We start from the raw sequence: 22941 nt of genomic DNA on the forward strand, positions 1-22941 counted from the left end.
CAAAAGGAGCTGCCAGTCCACACAGAAACAGTAAGACAAGTTGAGGGCAAAGACACCCACACTTAAAAGGACAGGTTCAGGAAGAGAGGATAATCGGCATGGTGATGAGCACACATCACCCACAAATTATCCAGCTTTTCTGGTATGCTTTCCTTGAGCCTGCTGGAGTGGGATTTTTGGTTTTTTTGGGGGGGGGGGTATTTTCTTTTGTTGTTTTATTTTTGGGGTTTTTTTTTGCATTAATTCTGTTTTCTCCTTGCGCCTGGGGAGGTGTTGAATGTGTTTTGTTTAACGTGAAATTTACCAGTATACTAGCCTTCTTAAAATCTGAAGAGTGAGCCACAAAGATTTCCTAAGGAGAAACGTACAGATGCATTGTTTGTGGATCTCATTTTTCTTTTGGCAGTGGTGGTATTTCCCATATTAATTACCACTATCACCTTGATACAAAGTTCCACAAAATAAGATTCACGCAATGCCTGTGGTCTGCTGTTTGGATTCTCAAATTATGGGAATTAAAATCAGACCAGAAGACTGCACAACATTTTCCTAATGTCTTCCAATGTTTTAAAGAGTTTACGTTCAACCCAATCATATTTTTAAAATTATATAAAGCTTCTGTCACTGAAATCCCTAATGAGCGCTTGTTGGTCTTTAAAATCTGAAACTATATGCATGTCAGATTTTGCCAACTCAGATTGGGTTTTATTTTATGGAAGCTTACCATATTGGGGTGACTTGTGCTTAATGGGGTATGTTGTCCTTTACTGGGAGCAGAGCTCCATACCACGCTTCAGACTGTTCTGTAACTGGTGTTCTTTGAGATCTGTTGTTCACGGCCATTCCAAGATGGGTGTGTGCTGGCACACACCCAGTCGCTGGAAGCTTTTTGCCCTATTCAGCAGCCATAGGGTCGGTGCAGTGGCCCGTGGAGTAGCGCCTATATGGCAGCTGATATATGCACCTAATGACACTTCCCCCTCCACCACTCTGCTCAGTTCCTTGTTGCTGACTACTCCGACAGTGGAGAAGATGGGAAGTTTTGGAATGGACATGAGCAACACATCTCAAAGAATACCAGTTACAGAACAGGTAACTGTCTTTTCTTCTTCGACTGATTGCTCATGTCCATTCCAAGTTGGGTGAATACAAGCCATTGCCTAGGGGGTGGGGATCAGAGCCCTGAAAGGAATGCAGGACAGGTCTGCCTACAATAGTGTCTTCCCTTGCATGCTGCATCAAAGCATAATGTGTTGTAAAAGTATGAATTGAAAACCAGGTGGCCAGCGTACAGATGTCCTGGATAGGCACCTGCACCAAATATACCACAGAAGATGCCTTCACTCTCGCGGAGTGCACCCTAACCAGCGGAGGGGGAACCCCTGTGAGTTGTAACACTCCTTGATGTATGTCACTATCCAGAAGGAAATCCACTGTGAGGAGATCAGAAGGCCCTTCACCCTATCAGCAACTGCCACAAAGAGTTGCTGAGTTCTTCTAAAGGGCCTAGTCCTATCCATATAGAAGGCCAGCACCCTTCTAACATCCAACGTATGTAAACGTTGCTCCCACAGGGAGGCATGGGGCTTAGGGTAAATAATGTCTTGGTTAACATGAAATGCGGAGACCACTTTAGGCAAAAACGTGGGGTGCGGTCTCAGCCTAACTTTATCCTTGTGAAACACTGTGTACAAGGGGTCCGCTGAAAGTGCCCTCAACTCAGATACCCTCCTGGCTGACGTGATGGCCACCAAAAGTGCTGTTTTGTAACTCAGAAACAGCAGAGACTAGGTAGCCAGGGGTTCAAAGGGGGCCCCCCATAAGCCTGGCTAACACCAAATTGAGATCCTCTGGGGGCAGTGGTGCCCAAACTTGGGGTTTGATTCTCTCTAAACCTTTCAGAAGCCTTTTTACGATGGGGTCTGACAACACAGAAGACGTTGCATGACCCAGGTAAAAGGCTGAGATAGCAGCTAAGTGCACCCTAACTAAGGAGAGGGACAAACCCTCCTGTACCAGGCCCCATACATAATCTAAAATCAATGGGATGGGGGCTTGTGAGGGTCATAGCCCTCTGTGAGGCACCCACACTGAAAACCTTTTCCACTTAGTCAAATAAGTCACCCTCATGGAGGGTTTTCTACTATTTAACAGTACGTCCTTTATGGGATCCAAACAGGCCAACTCCTGGTCCCTCAGCCATGGAGCATCCACGCTGTGAGGTGCAGTGACTGGAGACTGGGATGTTGCAGTCTCCCCTCTTGCTGCGTCAGCAAGTCCAGCCAGACTGACAATGTCAATGGCTTATGGATCGACAGGTGCAGGGGGGTCAAGTACCAGTGCTGACAGGCCCATGCCGGTGCCACCAAGAGGACCAATGCCCCTTCTGAGTGAATCTTGAAGAGTACTCTGTGAACCAGGGGAAATTGGAGGGAATGCATACATCAGCTTGCCCAACCAGGGTACCCTGAAGGTGTCTGCCCAGGACCTGGGCTCTGATTGCAGTTGGAGCAAAAACATCCTGCATTTCTCATTGAGGTGGGAGGCGAACAGGTCCCCTTGGGTTTACCCCCACCTCTGGAAAATAGAATGAATGACTTCCAGGTGGAGAAACCACTTGTGATCCACAACGGACCTGCTGAGCTGGTCTGCCAGTGAACTATGCACACCTGGCAGGTACAGGGCCTGAAGCATGGTGCTGTGCTGTATGCAGAAATCCCAGAGCATCATGGTCTTGTGACACAGGGGAGAGGAGTGTGCACCCTGCTGTTTGTTGATATAGTACATTGCTGCCATGGTGTCTGTACTGACTGACATGCAACGTCCTGCCAGATTGGCCCTGAAAGTCACACACATATTAGTCCGATGGCCCTGAGCTCCCTCACTTTTACGTGGAGCCGAAGGTCTGAGACACTCCAAAGAGCCTGGGTTCGTAGCTGACCCAGATGCTCTCTCCACCCCTGGTCCGAAGTGTCCATTACTAGGGAAAGTAAGGGCTGCTGAGGGGCAAAGAGGATTCCTCTGAGGAGCAGCCACTCCGCCAACCACCAGTGCAGGGTCAACAAAGTCTGTGTCAGCACTGTAACCATCAAATCTAAACTGTCTTTTACAGGGTGATACACTGATGACAGCCATAGCTGCAGAGGGCACATCTTCAACCTGGCATGCTGTACCATGAAGGTGCACGCTGCCATGTGACCCAGCAAACACAAGCAGCATCTGTCTGTTGTGGTGGAAACTGCCAGGGATGTCTCGGATGACAGCCCCCATGGACCTGAAGCTGTTGTTCGGCAGGAACGCCCTGTCACACCTGGCATCCAGCCGGGCTCTTACAAACTCTATTGACTGAGACAGGACTGAAACCAATTTTGTTTCATTGATGAAGAGACTGAGGCTTGCAAAAGTTTGGTGGATCCATTGTACATGCGGAAGCACCTGCTGCCCGGAATGACCCTTGACCAGCCAGTCGTCCAGGTACAGGAACAGATGTCCCCCTTGCCTGTGCAGGCACGCTGCTATTACCGCCATACACTTGGTGCAACCTTCTCAAGCTCCCACTGTATCTGGAGATTGAATAGAATGAGCTCAACTCCAACTCTGATTCAGAGGCAGATGCCCACGGCAGGGCGATCTGAGTTGGCACTGATGTCATGAACATCGAGGCTGGTGCCAGAACATAGGGCACCTGAAACTGTCCCACAGTCTGCTGGGTTGGCACTGGAGCACTCAGCACTGAATATGGTGCTGGTGCCAACGTCGACGTGAGCGCAGGGGTTGGTGCCAGTGTCATGTCCATGAGCCCCGATCGCTCTGTTTCAGTGCTATGGTGCCTGTTCTCCATAGACGTAGAAGAACCCAGTACCGTCATCTGAAGTCCTTGTGCCACTCGAAACTCTTTTGGTGTTGAGGGCAAGTTCGGCACCTGCAGGCTCCTGCTCCACACCGGCTTCAACGGATGCGCCTCCTGCCCTTTGGCGGTGCATGCTGGAGCCTTGGACTTGAGGCCAACCCACTTTGACTTTGGCAAGTGATGCCTCTCGTGCCTCCTTCTCTTCTTGGGCTTTGTCCACATATCTTCTCTGGAAATACCATCACTGGACCTAACCAGGTGACTCACAGAATCACGGGCACTTTCTCATGCTCCTCTACTAACATCATATATGCCATCATGTGCCAACAATGCCCAGATGCTTTGTATATTGGACAGACTTCTAACTCCCTTACACAAAGGGTCAATGGACACAAAACAGACATCAAAACACTCCAGATCCACAAACCAGTTAGTCAACATTTCAATGGAATGGGGCATTCTGTCAATGACCTAAAGGTATGTGTGTTACTGAAGAGAAATTATCGCACCGTTTTGGAAAGAGAAGTGGACGAGCTGACTTTTATATTCAAATTCGGCACATTAACACATGGTTTAAATGGTGATGGGAACTTTCTGAGTCACTATAGGGGCTCATCTGCATACTTGGCTCAATCTAATTCTTGACCTTCCCCCGCACCCCTCCACTCTCTGATTTGCTCACCTTGATTATCTTTTTCTGATGTGTCCTCCTTGCTTACTGTTTTTGGTTCTCTGTGTTTTAAATATTGAGTCTGGTCTGGTCTGGCTATGGTCTGAAGAAGTGGGTCTGTCCCATGAAAGCTCACCTAATAAACTATTTTGCTAGTCTTTAAAGTGCTACTTGACTGCTTTTTGTTTTGATAGTGTATAGACTAGCACAGCTTACTCTCTGTTACTAGTTACACTACAATAGACTACTAGCTAATGATTTGAACAGAGAAAGCAAGAGCTCCAATGACCAACAGCACAGTGAGAAGGAACTGAGTGGGGGTGGGGTCAGGCAGTGCATAAATCGACTGCCATATAAGTGCTGCTCCAGGGGGTGCTGCACTGACCCTATGGCTACTGGCTAGGGCAAAAAGCTTCTGGCAACTGGGCATGCACCAGCACACACTCAACTTGGTACAGACATGAGCAATCACTCGAAGAACCACTCCTAGCTTTCCAAAAGTCCTTTTACCCAGGTATCCCATTCCATTTGTGTTTCAGCACCAAAAAACAGAAAAAAAAACAAAAAACCAAAAAGCCGAGCCATTCCGTTGAAGAGGGAGAAGAAACCTCAAACTGAGAATAGAGTGCTCCCTCCTAGAGCAAACAGTCCTATTAAACAAATCTCTAATGAGGAAAAAAAAAAGAATTGAAAATTTATCATTTTGTTCAATGGAAAATGGTAGTTTGTTTTCTATGAAAAAATTCAGCTTTAATTATGCCAGTTTGCTTTTAGCAAGGGGTTGGACTTGATGACCTCCTGAAGTCTCATCCAACCCCATGGTTCTATTATCTTTTTGTAACTCTGATAGTTAAGTCCAAAGCTGAACTATCTTGAGAAACTTTCTATTATCTGCATATTTTGCCACTTCATTGTTTACCTCCTTTTCCAGATCACTTGTGAGTATGTTGAACAGCACAGGTCTCAGTGAAGGTCCTGTGGAGACTCTGCTATTGACTTCATTTCATTGTGAGACACGTAGTCCATGTCTACACTAGTACTTACATCGGCAAAATTTTTGTTGCTCACAGTTTGAAAAAAAACACCTCCCTGAGCGACATATGTTTTGCTGTCATAACTGCTCATGTGCACAGTGTTATGTTGGCAGGAGATGCCCTCTGCCAATATAGACACTGCTGCTCATTGAACTGGTTTCATTATGTTGACAGGAGACCTCTCTCCCACCAGTATAATGCAGCTACATGAGCACAGCTGTGCCTTTGTAAGCTTGCAAGTGTAGACACTGCCTTAGGACCTAATCCTTCAAGCCACTGCATTCAAATTAGCTGCCTTCAGGTAGCATCTGCAAAGGGTAGAGTAGTCTTCCAGTGTGCTACTTAAGCCTTGTTTTTACTTTTCTTCTCAAAATGAACACTGATTGGAGTGACTCTCTCCAGAAAATCATTGATTTTCTTCCTACAGATAAATTTAAGACTTATTTTAGTTAGCCATCATGCCTTTTTTAGATTTAAGCATAAATTAGAAAATGCATAGGAAAAGATAAGGGGATAAAAACTCACCACATTTCATCATTCCTACTTCGCAGCATTTCCGTAGTCTACATGCCTGACAGCTTTTACGCCTATTTTTATCTATTGTGCATTGATTGGTAGCGGGACAGATGTAATCATTGTGTCCTGCAATAGGGTATAAAGAAAAAGCTTTTCAATCTCAAGCAATATATTAAATATCTTCTGTTAGTTAACTTGGCAGTTTGTTGGAGCAAAACATAAAAAGCAAAGATATTTGCCATCATTACAGAATGTAGTAAATATGACCACTGATTCTGGAAAGCACTTCAAGCTTTTATACGAATGAAAAATTAAATATGTTTCTACTTAATATATAAAGTATTTACCTGAATCAGGGCCAAAGAGTGAATTTTTCAAAAATTCCTAGGCCACATAGGCTCTTATTAACAAAATCAATGGTTGTAGGCTCCTAAATATCTGGAGGTTTTGCAAATTGCTTAAATGCTTTTGGAATTTTACTCAAAGTGCCTAATTTCCATGCTGTACGAAACCTCAAACATTCTGATTGTAGATATTCTACAAAGCAGATTTTCATTATCACTATTGGGATAATGCCATCTGTTTCAGAAGCATTTCAGCTGCAGAGAATTTTGCATAAGGGGTTTCACTAGTGTACCAGAGAAGACTAAAGCCAACCAAGTTACTTGCTGGAAAATGCTATACATTTCCCTTGCAGAAACTAACCAACAGTGCAAAATATTTTCTGTCAGTTACAGTTCTTTATCAACATTCATTCAGGTATTTGAGGGGAGGAAACTAAAATACATTTTAATTGTTGTACAATTATTTTAAAAATTAATAGAATTATCAAAAATAACAGAAAAGGTTTATGTTTTTAATTTATGAATAAGCAGTTTCAGAGTTCTTTTCTCAAAAGTAACTAATTTAACTGAACTACTGCGAACATTTTCTTGTAAAATTAACATTTTTGTAACTTTAAAATATTCAACCTACTGTGCCTAAAAACCAGCAACTTACAGTTTGCCTAATGTCTTATTGGCAATGTCTCATCTTTGTTGTCTCCTGATTTTAGGTTACTCCAGGATCCAGAGCATCTCCTGGGATTTAGACAACCTGAGAGACTAAGGTTATGTTTATACCAACCCAGAAGATTGACCCGCTCTGGGGTTCAATTTCACATGTCTAGTGAGTAGTAGTGCAAAATTGACCTCTAAGGGGTCACAGTTGACCCCTGTACTCCTCCTGAGATGTGAGGAATAAAGGAGGTTGATGGGAGAAACTCTTCTGTTAACGTTCTTCACTGTGGACAGCCAGGTAAGTCGATTGCAGATGTCAATTCTAGCTACACAATTGACATAGCTAGAATTGTGTAACTGCAAATCAACCTTCTTCCCCTAGTATAGACATAGCCTAAGTTGTAACAGTTTGTACCTGACCGTCTGTGAGAACAGTTGCCCATAGTTTCCTCAGCTCCAAACATTCCTCTTCCATTCCAGCTCTACCCCAGAATTCTATTTACGCCTGCTGCACTTAATGTCTACAAAAGGAATACTTGGACAGTGCACAGCTATCTTCTGCAGTACCCCACCAGAAACTCCCTTCTTAGTCAGAATCAGAAATTATAAATCACTTTACCAAGCAGAAAGGGACCGAAGCACAGGCAAGAACCTAACCCATAGGATTTAAAGACGTAGCCTATATTTCAGGACAAGGTTCAGGCGTGTCTAGATTTCAGGCTTCTGTTGGGAGCCTGGAGGTATCCTGACAGAAGTCTGCTGCTTCAGGAGCCATCTGCTGACATCCTGGTCATCCTCGTTCTACGAGTAAGAAGGAAGATGTCAGCAGAGGGGGTTTTCCCCAACATGTGGCCCCCGTACAGATAGGCCAAATGTCAGGAAAGCTTCTCCAACACAGCTGTCAGCAGGAGATATGCAAATACATTGCACAATTTGAGTATCTTTTGCTAACAGATCTCTTCAATCTAGACATGGCCATAGTTTGTTTGAAAATTATTCCTGAGTATTTGTCGTATTATTTGTGGTTTTACTATTACATATTGGCTACGTCTACACGTGAAGCCAACATCGAAATAGCTTATTTCGATGTAGCAACATCGAAATAGGCTATTTCGATGAATAACGTCTACACATCCTCCAGGGCTGGCAACATCGACGTTCAATGTCGACGTTGAGCAGCACCACATCGAAGTAGGCGCTGCGAGGGAACGTCTACACGCCAAAGTAGCACACATCGAAATAAGGGTGCCAGGCACAGCTGCAGACAGGGTCACAGGGCGGACTCAACAGCAAGCCGCTCCCTTAAAGGGCCCCTCCCAGACACAGTTGCACTAAACAACACAAGATCCACAGAGCCGACAATTGGTTGCAGACCCTGTGCATGCAGCATGGATCCCCAGCTGCAGCAGCAGCAGCCAGAAGCCCTGACCTACAGGCTGCTGCCCACGGTGACCATAGAGCCCCGCAGGGGCTGGAGAGAGAGCATCTCTCAACCCCCCAGCTGATGGCCGCCATGGAGGACCCAGCAATTTCGACGTTGCGGGACGCGGATCGTCTACACGGTCCCTACTTCGACGTTGAACGTCGAAGTAGGGCACTATTCCGATCCCCTCATGAGGTTAGCGACTTCAACGTCTCGCCGCCTAACGTCGAAGTTAACTTCTAAATAGCGCCCGACGCATGTAGCCGCGACGGGCGCTATTTCGAAGTTGGTGCCGCTACTTCGAAGTAGCGTGCATGTGTAGACACAGCTATTCTGTTTTATATTTTTCTCTTTCCTGTTAAGCTATCATAGCCAACTTCCCTTGTTATTTATATGAATCTGAGCATGCAGAGGAAACAGTGAAAATGATTTCATACTAAGAAATCTGAAATTAGAGAAGAAAAAAAATCCCCCTTCAGGAGTCATGCTGCTGCTGGAAGCTAACACAGCAGCTGTGTGTTAGAAGTCACATAGAGGACTCAGAGGGGGTTATAGCTTCTTTTAGTAACATTAATTCCCACTCAGATTTCTTCTCAAAAATTTGCATAAGGATGGAGAAAACATGCCATTTAGAGTGAATAGGAACAGAGAGCTATCTGCAGGGTTGGGAGGCAGGGTTGGGGTGTGGTGGGGAGCAAGTCTGACCCTGTCTTAATTTCACTCCATCCATCCATCTGTAGATTTAGGGCATTTTTGTGTCTTAGTTTTACTGCTTTTCTTCCTTTTGTCTTATGTAAGGAAGGAGAACATTGAGGCAACATTCTTTAATGGAACAATGTCTACTCTCATTTACATGCATATATAACTGCTATTGACTCGTATGCAGATAGAATTTGATCCTAAAACTGGTCAGCTAAACAGCCATTGAGCTGAACTGTAGATATCCCAGAGCATCACTTTTCTAATTAAGGGTCATATGTGCCAGATAATGCTGAAATTTATTTTTAAAATGCTTCGTCCAATTTTTCAGTACTTTAAAACTATAAAATGATATGCCTTTTGTTGCATCCACCAATAATCTATTACTAGGTATACTATACAGATTCTGAGTTCCACAAAGTAAATATTATAGGCTTTGTTTTGGTTTAACTGGTCGCAAAGAACGTAACTCTACTATTGGGTGTGCTTGGGTGCCAACTAATGCACTATCATACAATTGTAAAGAAAACACCAGAACAGAAGATATGCTACAAAAAATGTGAAAGGTCTCAAACCAAAGCCATAGTACTTCATATGCTACCACAAAAAAAACCCCCAATGATGTGGTAAAACTCTCACTTCAGTGGAAGCAGAATTGGACCATAAACTACTACAACTGTCTGATAGAAAGCAAATTAAGGTTGCTCAACCCAAAAGATACTAATTTCCTTCTGTGCAGTACAACATGAAAAAAAAAAAAGAAGAGAGTTAAGGGATTTCTCAAATTTCAAAAGGCCAGATCAGCCTCCATTGGTCAGAGGGACTGTAAACTCAGGCTTGGTCTACACTGAACAGTTGTATCAGCTTTTATGTGTCAGGAGTGGAAGAAACCATACCCTGATTGTCATAGTTATGCCTATAAAACCCATAGGGTAGATGGAGCTATGTTGACAAAATATTGTGTCTGGTGGCAAAACTAATGCTGTTGGAAGAGATACTCTTCCTATTGAGAAACTCCTGTTGGTGTAGTCTGAGTCTACATGAGGGGCATGACCAGAATACGTATGTACTTATAGTCTCCGTAGTGTCAATATACCCTCAGCTTGGTGATTGGGGTTTTCCCATGTGACATTCCTCTTATTGCAGAGGGCTTTATACTTTGTACCAATTGCCAAGGTAACAAGTTAAAATTTTGCCTCCAAACCTTAAATACTTGTGGATCCATCCTGCTCAGAATCAGGCATCTTCTGCCTGACATATCTAGCTTCCTGGAGGCACTGTTCAAATCAAGTCATATTGCCAAAGACTACCTGACTGTTAGTGCCCTTTGAATCTGCTAAAAGCAATGTTCCACGGTGCATGTTAAAACATCCTCAAACTGTAGGGAACATTATATCTCACAGACCTCAATAAGGTGAAATAGAACCACAGAGTGCGTCAATCTTCTGGGCTAGTATAGACATAGCCTTAGTCTCTCAGATTGTCTAAATTCCAGGAACTGCTCTGAGTCCTGGAGTAACCTAAAATCCGGAGGCAACAAAGGTAAGACATTACCAGTAAAACATTAGGCAATATGTAAGTTGCTGGTTTTTAAGCACAGTAGGTTGAATATTTTAAAGTTATAAAAATGTATTAATTTTACAAGGAAATGTTCACAGTTCACAAACTGCTTGTTCATGAATCAAAAACATAAAACCTTCTGTTATTTATAATAGCTCTATTAATTTTTAAAATAATTTTACAGCAATTGAAACTGCAACCTTTATATCTCACAGACCTCAGTAAGAATGTTTCTTACATTCAGTGATTCTAAAAGTACAGTAGAGTCTTGACATTCACGAGTGCCACATTCAGGAATTCAATTGTGCAAGAGTGGCCTTGCTTCCCTGGGGCTACAGGGCCAGGAGGGCTGTCGGCTGCTGCAGCTTCACCAGGGCTTCAAGGCCAGGAATTTAGCAACAACCTGAACCAGCTTCAATGGAGAGTGTAAAATATGTTTTGTATACTGAAGACCATTACTTTTCTTTATAGAGCCTCCGGATTACAACCGTTTATTACCTGCCTAGTGAATTATGATGTTCAACGGACTAAAACAGTGTCCTGTTCAATGCTAAAGTGTAGGTGAGCAAAGCCTATACTCAGATTAATATTTTTCCTGCAGATAATACTACAAGATCAATTTACTGAATATGTACACAAAAGTCTCATTTATGTTTGATTGTTCTGATTTCACACTGCATGCAAATTTAACGGTCATCGTACTGCACGCACAATAGTCTACCTTGAAGAAACAAACCACTTCTATGCAAAGTACTACTCAATGGGTGGAATCTACCCTGTCACAAAGGGCTCATGCAAGTACCTTCCCATCACTAAATACTACTGCAAAAGGGGAAGAGACATATGCGCAGAGAAGCTATAAGGGCCTGCCCTTACATACCTCAGATATTACAGAGTGAGGTTCTGGACTAAATTTAATCAGAAGAGCTCAAAGAATACTGGGAACAGGCTAAAGGGGTGGTTACTGAAGCTGAGCTTATTGGTCTTCAGTGGGCCAAAGACCCAACCAAAGGATGCAGAAGCCCCTATTCCACTGCACAGATTGTAACAATAGGCCAGGAGAAACTATACTATGTACCTTCAGCCCCCAAGGGGGGATTGAATTGAGTTGCAGTATTTAAGAACTAGAACTTCATTTTGCAGTAAGGCTTTCAAAGTTTAGAAAATGAGGTTTACCTCAATCCTAGTTAAGAGCTGCAATGTGTCTCCATGAAAATGACTTATGGATTTTAGCTAGTATGAGTGAGGTGCTATAAAATTACATTGATTTACATCATTTAATTTTTAGTTATTTCATATCCTCCTACCCTATCTCCACTATCTCTACCTTTTATTAGCAACAACTAATACACCAACTTTGCATTTCTGAAGGCAAAGTAATGTGCAAGACTCTGCAGCGACATTTCTTTGAGATGTCTGTTTCTGGGTTTATTCTGAGTCATTCCCTATAAAGATCAACTGTCCATTCCCTTCCCAACTCCAACAAACAAACACAACTATAAGATACACTATTCAAATCATGTTATCCCACGGTGCACTAATTGCTACATAGGTATATGATCTAAGACACTGTAATTTTAAGAAAATGCTTCCAAAACTGTTTTCCTACCTTGGATACTTCTTTTAAAGAATGCTTTACATCCTTCGCAAGACCATACGCCGTAGTGATAGCCAGAAGCGTAATCACTGCAGACTGCACAGAAGTGTGCATCTCTTTTTGAACCGGGACTATTCACAGCAGGACTTGTGAGATCGCTGCCATTAGATTTTCTCTTCAACGTTTCTCTGAAGGAAAAGCAAACAAACAATCAGTCATAAAAGATTAATTAGGATTTACTTCAAAATCTCACTTGAGCCTTTTTAAAACCTCGTTATTACTGAGTGTGTTGCAGACTGACACTCTCTGTGCTAAGTCTGAGAACATCATTAAAACATGCTGTGACTCTAACGTTGCTGATACAGATCATCTTCTGGGCAGCTTTGGAGTACATGGGTGAGTAGATTGTACTGTTGAGGTGGTAATCATACAAACTCATAGAAATTTAAATATACAAGACCTAGTGAATGGTAACTGAGAAGCAATGACTGGCTGGAGAGGCAGTGGGTGAAGCTGTGGCTTGGAGTGGCGAGCCTTCCAGCCTGTACTCTTGCCCATACTCTACCCGGCTCCATTCCAGTCCACTCTGCCACACCCCTACTGCACTGTCTCCATCTTCTCTTCCCTCCAGCTCCCTGCTCACCCCCTTCCAGTCTGAATCCCAGTGCAACAAATGGTATTTTAAAATATTCTACAGGCTCTTTCTGAAGAAAGTGAAGCATGTTTTCACTGCATGCCAGATTGTGAAGACTGGACATACAGAAGGTACCGATTTAAAACCACTAAATTTGGGAAGAAAAACTGTCAAGCACAATTTTTTTCGATACACCCTGAATTTGTCAAAGATTTCTATGCAAAAACCTTGTTGTAAGGGCAAATCAGCTGTGTTGCTAAATACATCATTAAACATTATGGTGATGATGATGATGATGATGATGATGAGATGTAGCTCTCCTCTGTCTTACTTTTTCTTACTTAATCAGTATTTCTAAAATGAATTTATTTTAAATGTACTCTTAGAGCTTCATTCCAGATTACTACATATTTAGTGCACTGAAACAAATACCTTATTTTAAATTAATCAGTCAGAGTGGTTTAGTGGGTTTTAGAAAAAGTGGCTTTTAGAAAAAGTGAACACTAATTGATTTTGTGTAATCTTCATAACAATAGAGAGGTTTATGAAATTTCACCATATGTTTATAAGTTTCCAAAGATCTTTAGGCATAACAAAGGATTTTATTTCTTACTACAGTACTGATTTGGTGGAGGATTCTCTTAAAATTAGCTCATCAAATAGTTAGAAGTAAAGAAAGGGAATCTCATGTGTCCCGCTATCTTGAAGAAAAGGGATGTTGTTCCTTTAAGGCCTCTCTTCAACAGTGTGGTGTGGGGTGAAAAGAGAACAATTACAGCAGGAATGGACAGGAAGATTTTTGGAAGCAAGTTTTTATACTATACCCAGGACTATTAAAATGTATATTTTAGATAAGTGTGGTCTTGTAAAGCATTTATTTAAAAAACTAATGGCTGAAGATTAACGCATTTAAGGCTAACAATGAATGTTCAGACTGTGCACCTAAATATCAGTGCAAGGATTTTTAGCGATGTGATCTTATAATTTTGAGCAACAAACTAATGAGATGTTTAAAGCAAATTTTAAACTAAAGTCCTGCAGACATATTACAGTAATGAACAGCTATTTTTGTCATTAAAAATCAAAAACTGACAGTATATAACTCCAGGTTGGCACATGCTTGTTAAATGGCTTCATTAGTTAGAGTGACACAGGCCTTGGGAGGCAGACCAGTCCTTGCCCACAGACAACCTGCCAACCTGAAGCAAATCCTAGCCAGCAACTATACACCGCACCACAGTCACTCTAACTCAGGGACCCATCCATGCAACAAACCTCGTTGCCAGCTCTGCCCACATATCTACACCAGCAACACCATTACAGGACCTAACCAGATCAGCCACACCATCGTGGGTTCATTCAGCTGCACATCTACCAATATAATTTATGCCAACGTGTGCCAGCAATGCCCCTCTGCTATATACATCGGACAAACTGGACAGTCTCTACGTAAAAGAATAAACGCACACAAATCAGATATTAGAAATGGCAATATACAAAAACCCGCAGGAGAGCACTTCAATCTCCCAGGCCACACAGTAGCAGACTTAAAAGTAGCTATCCTACAGCAAAGAAATTTCAGGACCAGACTCCAAAGAGAAATTTCTGAGCTACAATTCATCTGCAAATTCGACACCCTCAGCTCAGGCTTAAACAAAGACTGCGAATGGCTGGCTAAATACAGAAGCAGCTTCCCCTCCCTTGGTGTTCACACCTCCAGATCAACTGCTGGTAGTAAGCCTCACCCTTGCTGACTGAGCTAACCTTGTCATCCCCACCCTTGCTCTGGCTTATTTATACCTGGCCCTGCAGATTTCCAAGACCAGCATCTGATGAAGTGAGTCTGTGCTCACAAAAGCTCATGCTCAAAACTTTTCTGTTAGTCTATAAGGTGCCACAGGACCCTTCGTTGCTGTTACAGATCCAGACTAACACGGCTACCCCTCCGATACTTGACACCAATATCCAGCGTAACTTAATACCAGAAGTTATAACAGCCTCCCCACCGCCATATCTGGCTTGCAGCACATTCTTATCATGCCCTGCTATGACTTCGCAATGCAGGGCTGTACTAGAAGAATTCTCTCTTGGCCCTCTGCAGGCTGTCTATGAATATGTCTAAGAATATAAGTCACAGAAGATATTTAACATTAACATGATACTAACTACAAAACAGTAATACCTGTAATAAGTATATAATTTGGTGACTGAAGATTTAGCTGCTGAAAGAACAATCGAGCATATAAACTGGGTAATTGCATATTCTAAATGATACTTATGTGAAGAAGTGAGGATTTTATTCCCTTTGTTGTGTTGCATCTGAGGTCTACTGTCCTATAGTAATCCTGTCTGTGCCTCCGTCTCCCCAGGCACAGCATCAATGCCTCCACAGTCAGATGTGACTTTCAGCCTGCACATAGAGTAGAAGGGTCATACCATAGGACAGATTTGTCAGCACAGAAAAAAAGCAACATATCGTTAAATCCATCATTGCAAAAGAGGGGCCTAAAGCCAGGACCCCGACCCACCACTCTGTGCCTCAAGTGTGGAGAGATTTTCCAGCAGCCTGGTACCAGCCTCCCTCCCAACCTCCTCATCTGGCCGTCATCTGAGCCACGTCTAAACGTGCACGCTACTTCGAAGTAGCGGCACTAACTTCGAAATAGCGCCCGTCGCGGCTACACGCGTCGGGCGCTATTTCGAAGTTAACTTCGACGTTAGGCGGCGAGACGTCGAAGTCGCTAACCTCATGAGGGGATCGGAATAGTGCGCTACTTCGACGTTCAACGTCGAAGTAGGGACCGTGTAGTCGTTGCGCGTCCCGCAACGTCGAAATTGCCGGGTCCTCCATGGCGGCCATCAGCTGGGGGGTTGAGAGACGCTCTCTCCAGCCCCTCAGCTCACTGGTGGCCAAGTGGAGCGGCCCCTTAAAGGTCCCCTCCCCCTCCCTTCCTGTGCAGGAAGCTGAGGGAACGTGCAGGCTGCAGCCTGCACATGCGGCCAGCCTGCACCTACCTCAGCCCCCCATCCAGCTGCGATGGCTGCCCGGCAGCCCCCCCAGCGCCCCCAGGGGACGCCCCCCAAGGGGAGCCAGGGCAGCCAGCCCAGCCAGAAGGGCAGCCAGGCTGGGAAGCGGCAGCGGGGCCCCTCCTGGACGGAGGCCGAGCTGCGGGACCTGCTGGGGCTCTGGAGCAAGGAGGAGGTGCTCCAGGTAATGGGGAGCAAGAGGCGGAACGCGGATGCGTTCGCTCGGCTGGCCGACGGCCTGGCTGCCCGGGGTCACCCTGCCCGCACTCCTGACCACGTCAGGAGTAAGGTGAAGGAGCTGTGGCAGGGTTACTCCCGGGCCCGGGATGCGGCCAGCTGATCTGGGGCCGCCCCCGTCACTTGCCCCTTTTACAGGGAGCTCAGGGACATCCTGGGCCCCCGGCACACCTCCTCCCCTCTGGCCACCCTTGACACCTCGGCCGACGAGCCCCAGCAGGCCCTGCAGACGGTGTCCGCCCCGGAGGCAAGCCCCGCACCCCGGGGGCCCCCCCCGGAGGCCACCCCCGGGACATCGCGGCAGGAGGAGGAGGAGGAGGAGGAGGGGGGCTCCTCCTCTGCAGAATCCGGGCTGCAGATCCTCCTTTTGCCATCCCGGAGCAGCAGCAGGGCCTCCGCCCCCCGGGGATCTCTGGACCGTGGGAGCAGACCAACAGGTAGGTACCCCCCTCTGGTGGACACCCCTGGGCTTGAGGGGCGGGGATAATAGATATGTGTCCAGGGCCCCCCACATGCTCACATGGCCATGGCCCCAAGGACAGCAGGGCCATGGCCCTCACAGCACTGCATCCATCAGCCCCTGCCCCCCCGCACCCCGCATGACAGTGCCATGCCCCATCCCCGGGGCAGGGGGGGAGCGGAACCTCGAGGGGCCCCCGGGAGGAGGGGGTGGGACACCCCGCAGCAGCAGCATGTGATGGAGTGTGGGGGGGTGCCAAAGGGAGACTCAGGCTACATATGAGCAACAAGAGCGGAATAGCTCCCAGAGGCAAAGGAGGATCCTGGGGCTACAGCTGGCAGGTGACACCTCTGCCCTGAACAAACAGGAGGGAGGAGCCGAGCTGGCTTGGACTTGGGGGGCGAGGGCGGGGCCCACAGGTAGAGGCTAGGGGAAGGGAGAGCTGGAAGGCAGCCAGACTGAGGAGGGGGAAAGCTGCATCCCCGAGGGGCACCCCTTGGGGTCTTCTCCCCAGGATGGGTTGGAAGGACTGTCTCTTCCGACAGCTGGTGCTGTCACTCCTGGGAGAAACTGGGCATCTTTGGCCTAAGAAACCTCTCCTGCTGTCAGACCCTGGGGGGTGAAGTGAGAGTCGCTCCCACCAGGGGACGGGGTGCAGGGCAGGGGGACCCCTGAACCCCATCCATCACAGCAGCATCTCCCGGGGACGGGCATGGGGAACCTGCAGCACAGGGCTGGGGGGACAAAGGCCACGGCTCGGGGCCCACACTAACGCCTGTCTCCATTCTTCTTCCCCCCCCTCGTCTCCTGTGTCCTGCACCTGCACCATCAGAAGGACCGGAAGAGAGCGCCGGCGAGGCATCAGTCGTCCCGGAGAGCCCTCTGGGACCATCGCTCCAGGGCAGCCCCTTGGCTGAGGACCGACCGTCCCCACGGTGGGCTAGATGGCGGACCCCGCGCCACCAACAGCCGACGGCGACGGACCCCCAGCTGCTGGCCATCCACCGTTGGCAGCTGGAGGTCGCGGAGCAGCACCTGCAGCTGCAGGAGAGGGCGCTGGCCTGGCGCCAGGAGGCATGGGGGGCCTACATGGAGACATTTAACCGCTTGGTGGACTACCTGGCCCCCCATGCCGCGCCGGCCGCCGCATCGCCCGCCCTGCCTGCTCCTGCAGCCCCACCACCAGCTGCTCCGCCCGTCGCCGTCCTGTCCGCTGTCACCCCGCCACCCACCGCCGAGGGCTGGAGCGCCGAGGGACCCCTGGAGCCACCTGACACTCGCCGGCCATCGTACCTTCCGGTCTGGCCCGCCCCCACGCAGCCCCGGACAGGGCTGCGACCGCGGCGGGGCTCCCGGCCGACCACACCCAGTGCCGGGCTATAGGGGCGAGGGGCCCGGGACGTGGCCCCCCCCCTTGTATATAGTTGGACCCTGTTATTTTCTGCCCCCGGTTTGCCCCGTCCCCCCCATGTAAATAGTTCTCCCCTTTATCCTCTCTGGTTTTCTTTTTATTATTGAGGACACTTGTTTCTTTGTATTGTTTTATTTTTGTACATATTAGTTTTTTTCAACGTTTGTACATACTTTGTTTTTGGTTCTCATATTTACAGTTAAAAAAAAAAGGTTCGGAAAGAAAAAAAAAAAGTTTAAGTTCAGCCACAAGTGCGTGCTGTCATTTGTCCAGGACAAGTGGGAGGGGGGTGCGGTGGGGTGCTCCATGGTGCAGGTGTTGGGGCAGGAGTGTGGTGGAGGAAGGGGCGGGCAGTAGGGGGCCTGGGCAGAGTTCACCCCGCGGCCTCTTCATCAAAGTGGGCCCGCAGGGCCTCCCGGACCCGGGTCCCCTCGGGATCCACCTGCCGACTGGGGGCAGCAGGTGGCTGGACGTCTGCCCTGCCGGCCTCCGCAGCCCAGCCCTAGAAAAAGGTGTCCCCCTTGCTCTCTACCAAATTGTGCAGGGCGCAGCAGGCACCCACAATCTGGGGGATGTTGTTGGGGCCCGCATCCAGGCGGGTCAGGAGACATCTCCAGTGTCCCTTCAGGCGGCCAAATGAGCGCTCCACCACCTGGCGCGCACGGTTCAGGCGCTGGTTGAAGCGCTCCTGGCTAGCGGAGAGATGGCCCGTGTAGGGGTGCATGAGCCATGGCCGGAGGGGGTAGGCCGCATCTGCGATGACGCAGAAGGGCATGGTGGTGTCCCCCAGAGGGATCTCCCGCTGGGGGATGTAGGTCCCCGCCTCCAGCTGGCGGCACAGGCCCGAGTTCCGGAAAACCTGGGCGTCGTGTGTGCTGCCAGGCCAGCCCACATAAATGTCCTGGAAATGTCCCCGGCTGTCCACCAAGGCCTGGAGGACGACAGAATGGTAGCCCTTTCGATTCAGGTATCGTCCTCCACTGTGATGCGGGGCATGGATGGGGATGTGAGTCCCATCCAGAGCCCCGAAGCAGTTGGGGAAGCCCAGGGTGGCAAAGGCCGCGATGGTGGCATGTGGGTCCCCCAGCCTCACGAGCCTGTGCAGGAGCATGGCGTTGATGGCACGCACAACCTGCAGAGAAAGCACATGGGACAGCACCAATGAGGGGTGAGCAGGGTGTGCGTGGCCCTGCCCTGCCCTGCCCTCCTCTGCCCTGGCCCCCCTGCCCTGCCCTGCCCTCCCCTGCCCTGGCCCCCCTGCCCTGCCCTGCCCTCCTCCGCCCTGGCCTCCCCTCCCCTCCTCCTCCCCTGCCCTGGCCTCCCCTGCCCTGCCCTGCCCTCCTGTGCCCGGGCCCCCCTCCCCTGCCCTGCCCTCCCCCCGTGGGTTCTCTTACCTCCATGAAGACAGCCCCGAGAGTGGCCTTGCCGACACCAAACTGCTGGCCCACGGATCGGTAGCTGTCTGGAGTGGCCAGCTTCCAGACAGCGATGCCGACCTGTTTCTGCACTGTGAGGGCACGCCGCATGGCAGTGTCCTGGTGCCTGAGTGCGGGGGTAAGCCACTGGCACAGCTCCAGAAATGTCTGCCGGCTCACCCTGAAGTTCCTGAGCCAGCGGTCGTCATCCCACTCCCCAAGCACCAGCCGCTCCCACCAGTCGGTGCTGGTGGGGTAGCTCCACAGCCGCCGGCGTGTGAGGCGGGGGGGGGCGCGGGGTGCTGCAGGGGTAGGGGTTGAGCCCTGCTGCCCTGGGGGCATCTCCTCCTCTGGGGCAAGGAGGTGCTCAGCTGCCTCCCGCATGGCACGGAGCAGGGCAAGCCCTGCTCCTGCCGGGAGGGCTGGGTGGACCTCTGGCTGCTGCTGCTGCTGCTGCTGGGGGTCCATGACTGTGGCGCCCGGGGTCTGTGTGCCTATGGCTCCTCAGACCGCGTGCTGTGCAGGCTGCATGTGTCTGGGAGGGGCCCTTTAAGGGAGCGGCTAGCTGTTGCCCCGGAAGCGCTAGTCCGCCCAGTGACCCTGTCTGCAGTTGTGCCTGGCATCCCTATTTCGATGTGTGCTACTTTGGCGTGTAGACGTTCCCTCGCTGCACCTATTTCGATGTTGGGCTGCGCAACGTCGAAGTTGAACATCGACGTTGCCGGCCCTGGAGGACGTGTAGACGCTATTCATCGAAATAGGCTATTTCGATGTCGCTACTTCGAAATTAGCTATTTCGATGTAGCGTGCACGTGTAGACGTAGCCCTGGAGTCCTGGGCAAAAGGCGTCCCCCAGTTGGTTCCTCTCCTGGGCTCAGCTTACAAAGGGCATCAGCTATTGTTTACATGCAGGCAGTAGGGTAGCCTCCCTCACACCCAAAGCCCCCTGGGAAATCGCACCCAAAATTCCCATCACCATTTAGGCACTGGTGCAGTGTCCAGGGAAACTGATATACATACAGGGGTACTATAGGATAGTAGAACTCCCATGCAACATAACAAGCTGAATAAAATATCCATTTCACCACACCACCTGTATATTCAAGTGTGGAATATATGTAGAAAAAGTGTGGATGTATTTTTAGACATCTGGTTTCTTCCAGCTGAAAATTGTGACCAAACACTCTGCTGTGCATATTTCAGCTCTGTGTAATGATCTACGACTACAGTCTTCAAAAAAGCTTATTAATGTGATCTTCTAGAGTGAGACATTCCTGCTAATGAATAGCAACAGAGATGCCATTGGCAAGCCTTACAAGTGTATGGTTCTCTTGGACATAGTTTGTCCTATTGTATCAGTGTTAAACCCAAAGAGAATTTTTTAAAATATACCAAAGGATGGAAGACCTTTGAGATGCAAAGTTTTTACATAGCTCTGGCTTTACAAAGCTTATATTAATGAGTAAATCTGGATTTTAAGTCATGGCAAGGAAAGTAACCCACCCTAGTACTGGAGATAATATTTTCAGACAGAGCCATCTTAAAAAGTAATAAAGTTTGGAAATTGTATATAAAACACAATAGTGTTTATGGAGTTCATTTTCTCATGGATCAATGTGTAAAAATCATACATAAAAACAAAACCATCTTATAATACCTGAATACAGTATAAAACAATGTGCAAAAATGTTGAAAGAATAAAAAACGTACCTGTTTATAGGCAGTGTATGGTCCACTGGTCTTGCTTCACACCATGGGCTTTTTGGTTGCTCTGCATATAAAAGTGATGACTGGCAATGTAATGTCAAAGGAGATATATGTCCAGGTGCAGACCACAAAACGTTTGGGCTTGATGTTTGCCTTACAGATGCACTTTCTGAATCACTGAAATTGCTAGGAATGTTGTAATTCATCATAGTAGGACTATAGAATGCCATTGCAGAATATTCGTGCCTGTTTTCCACATAAGATGAAGGAATACAAATTGGACTCTGTTCCATTGTCAGAACAGACTGACTGTAGCTATAAACAGGAGAGCCGATGCCAGAAGGTGGGCTTTTAATTTCTGTTTTACTACGTCCAATATCCTGAATTGGCAGTAACTGAGAAAACTCCTTGTGAGAAGATGCACAAACAGACATTTTGAAGCTAGACTGAAGCAGAATATCTGTTCTTCAAATATTCATCCTAAAATATTTTATCTAGAAAAATAAAGATATAAAAAGTTGCTTAATTTTCTAAACTAAAGTGAATACAGGCAATAAATCTGCATGTCTTGAGACTTTACATATAGTGGAAAAGATTCAGTCAAAATTAAAAATAACAATAACCCATGAAATATAATTCAGACATTGCATTTACACTTCAAATTTGCTTTTGTGTGAATCTTTACACACAAGTTTTTGAAGCATTCTACTCAGAATTCTCATCTCAGAAAATCTACTTGAATATTTAAACGCTTTGTTTTTTAAAATTACATAAGTTTTCAAACTTTTATAGTTGTTTGTGAACATGAGGCTGCCTTCAATTTCTTCCCTCCAATACACTTTTTTCTGTGACCTAGATCAGCAATTGAAATGGCAACTGAAACACTTCCTTTACCCACAGAAGACACATTTGACCAAATTCAATCCTAGTTCAATTTAGTCTAGTAAAACAACTAAATTGCCCTCTTAAAAATCTTCCCCTGAACTCCAGAACATGACATCAAGACCTGAACTTCATCCCAACTTTGACATAGAAGTAAGGTCTTAAGTATCTAACAAAAATCTCATATCTAGCAATGCAAGATATTAAAATGTTATGGATTGGATGCAGTATCTTTGGGGACCATATTATGCTAAGTTTATTAATAGTTCATACATCATTGTAGGCCAGGAATTGTATGCAGTTCTAGGTGTGGAAGGAGAAGGGATACCACAGATCCTCCAGATATTAAAAGACAATAAGGGATGATTAAAGCAAATACCTATAAATACCTCCAAAGAGGTACCACCCTCTGGACAGGCTTGCAAGCACATACTGCTTCAAAATGGGTTTTTAGAGACCAACAAAGGAAGGACATTTGGTCCTAAAAGACTGCGTTCAAAGAGAAAGCAGTCAAGTAGCACTTTAAAGACTAGCAAAATAGTTTATTAGGTGAGCTTTCGTGGGACAGACCCACTTCGGCTACGTCTACACGTGCAGCCAACATCGAAATAGTCTATTTCGATGAATAACGTCTACACGTCCTCCAGGGCCAGCAACGTCGATGTTCAACTTCGACGTTGCTCAGCCCAACATCGAAATAGGTGCAGCGAGGGAACGTCTACACGTCAAAGTAGCACACATCGAAATAGGGATGCCAGGCACAGCTGCAGACAGGGTCACAGGGCGGACTCAACAGCAAGCCGCTCCCTTAAAGGGCCCCT

General features: G+C 47.1%; 1 protein-coding gene across 1 annotated transcript in view; it reads right to left on the reverse strand.

Annotated features, from left to right (window-relative positions):
• The window catches only part of ESR2 (estrogen receptor 2), a 53837-nt gene extending 32165 nt beyond the window's left edge, over positions 1–21672 (reverse strand). Inside the window, exons 1-3 of the mRNA XM_074998682.1 lie at positions 21242–21672; positions 12360–12535; positions 6080–6196 (exon numbers count right to left, since the gene is read on the reverse strand). Coding sequence (XP_074854783.1) covers positions 6080–6196; positions 12360–12535; positions 21242–21672 — 724 coding nt within the window. The remainder of the gene's footprint in view (positions 1–6079; positions 6197–12359; positions 12536–21241) is intronic.
• Positions 21673–22941: the final 1269 nt, after the last annotated feature.

This window comes from Carettochelys insculpta, chromosome 6 (genome assembly GCF_033958435.1).
Source record: "Carettochelys insculpta isolate YL-2023 chromosome 6, ASM3395843v1, whole genome shotgun sequence".
NCBI lineage: Eukaryota > Metazoa > Chordata > Testudines > Carettochelyidae > Carettochelys > Carettochelys insculpta.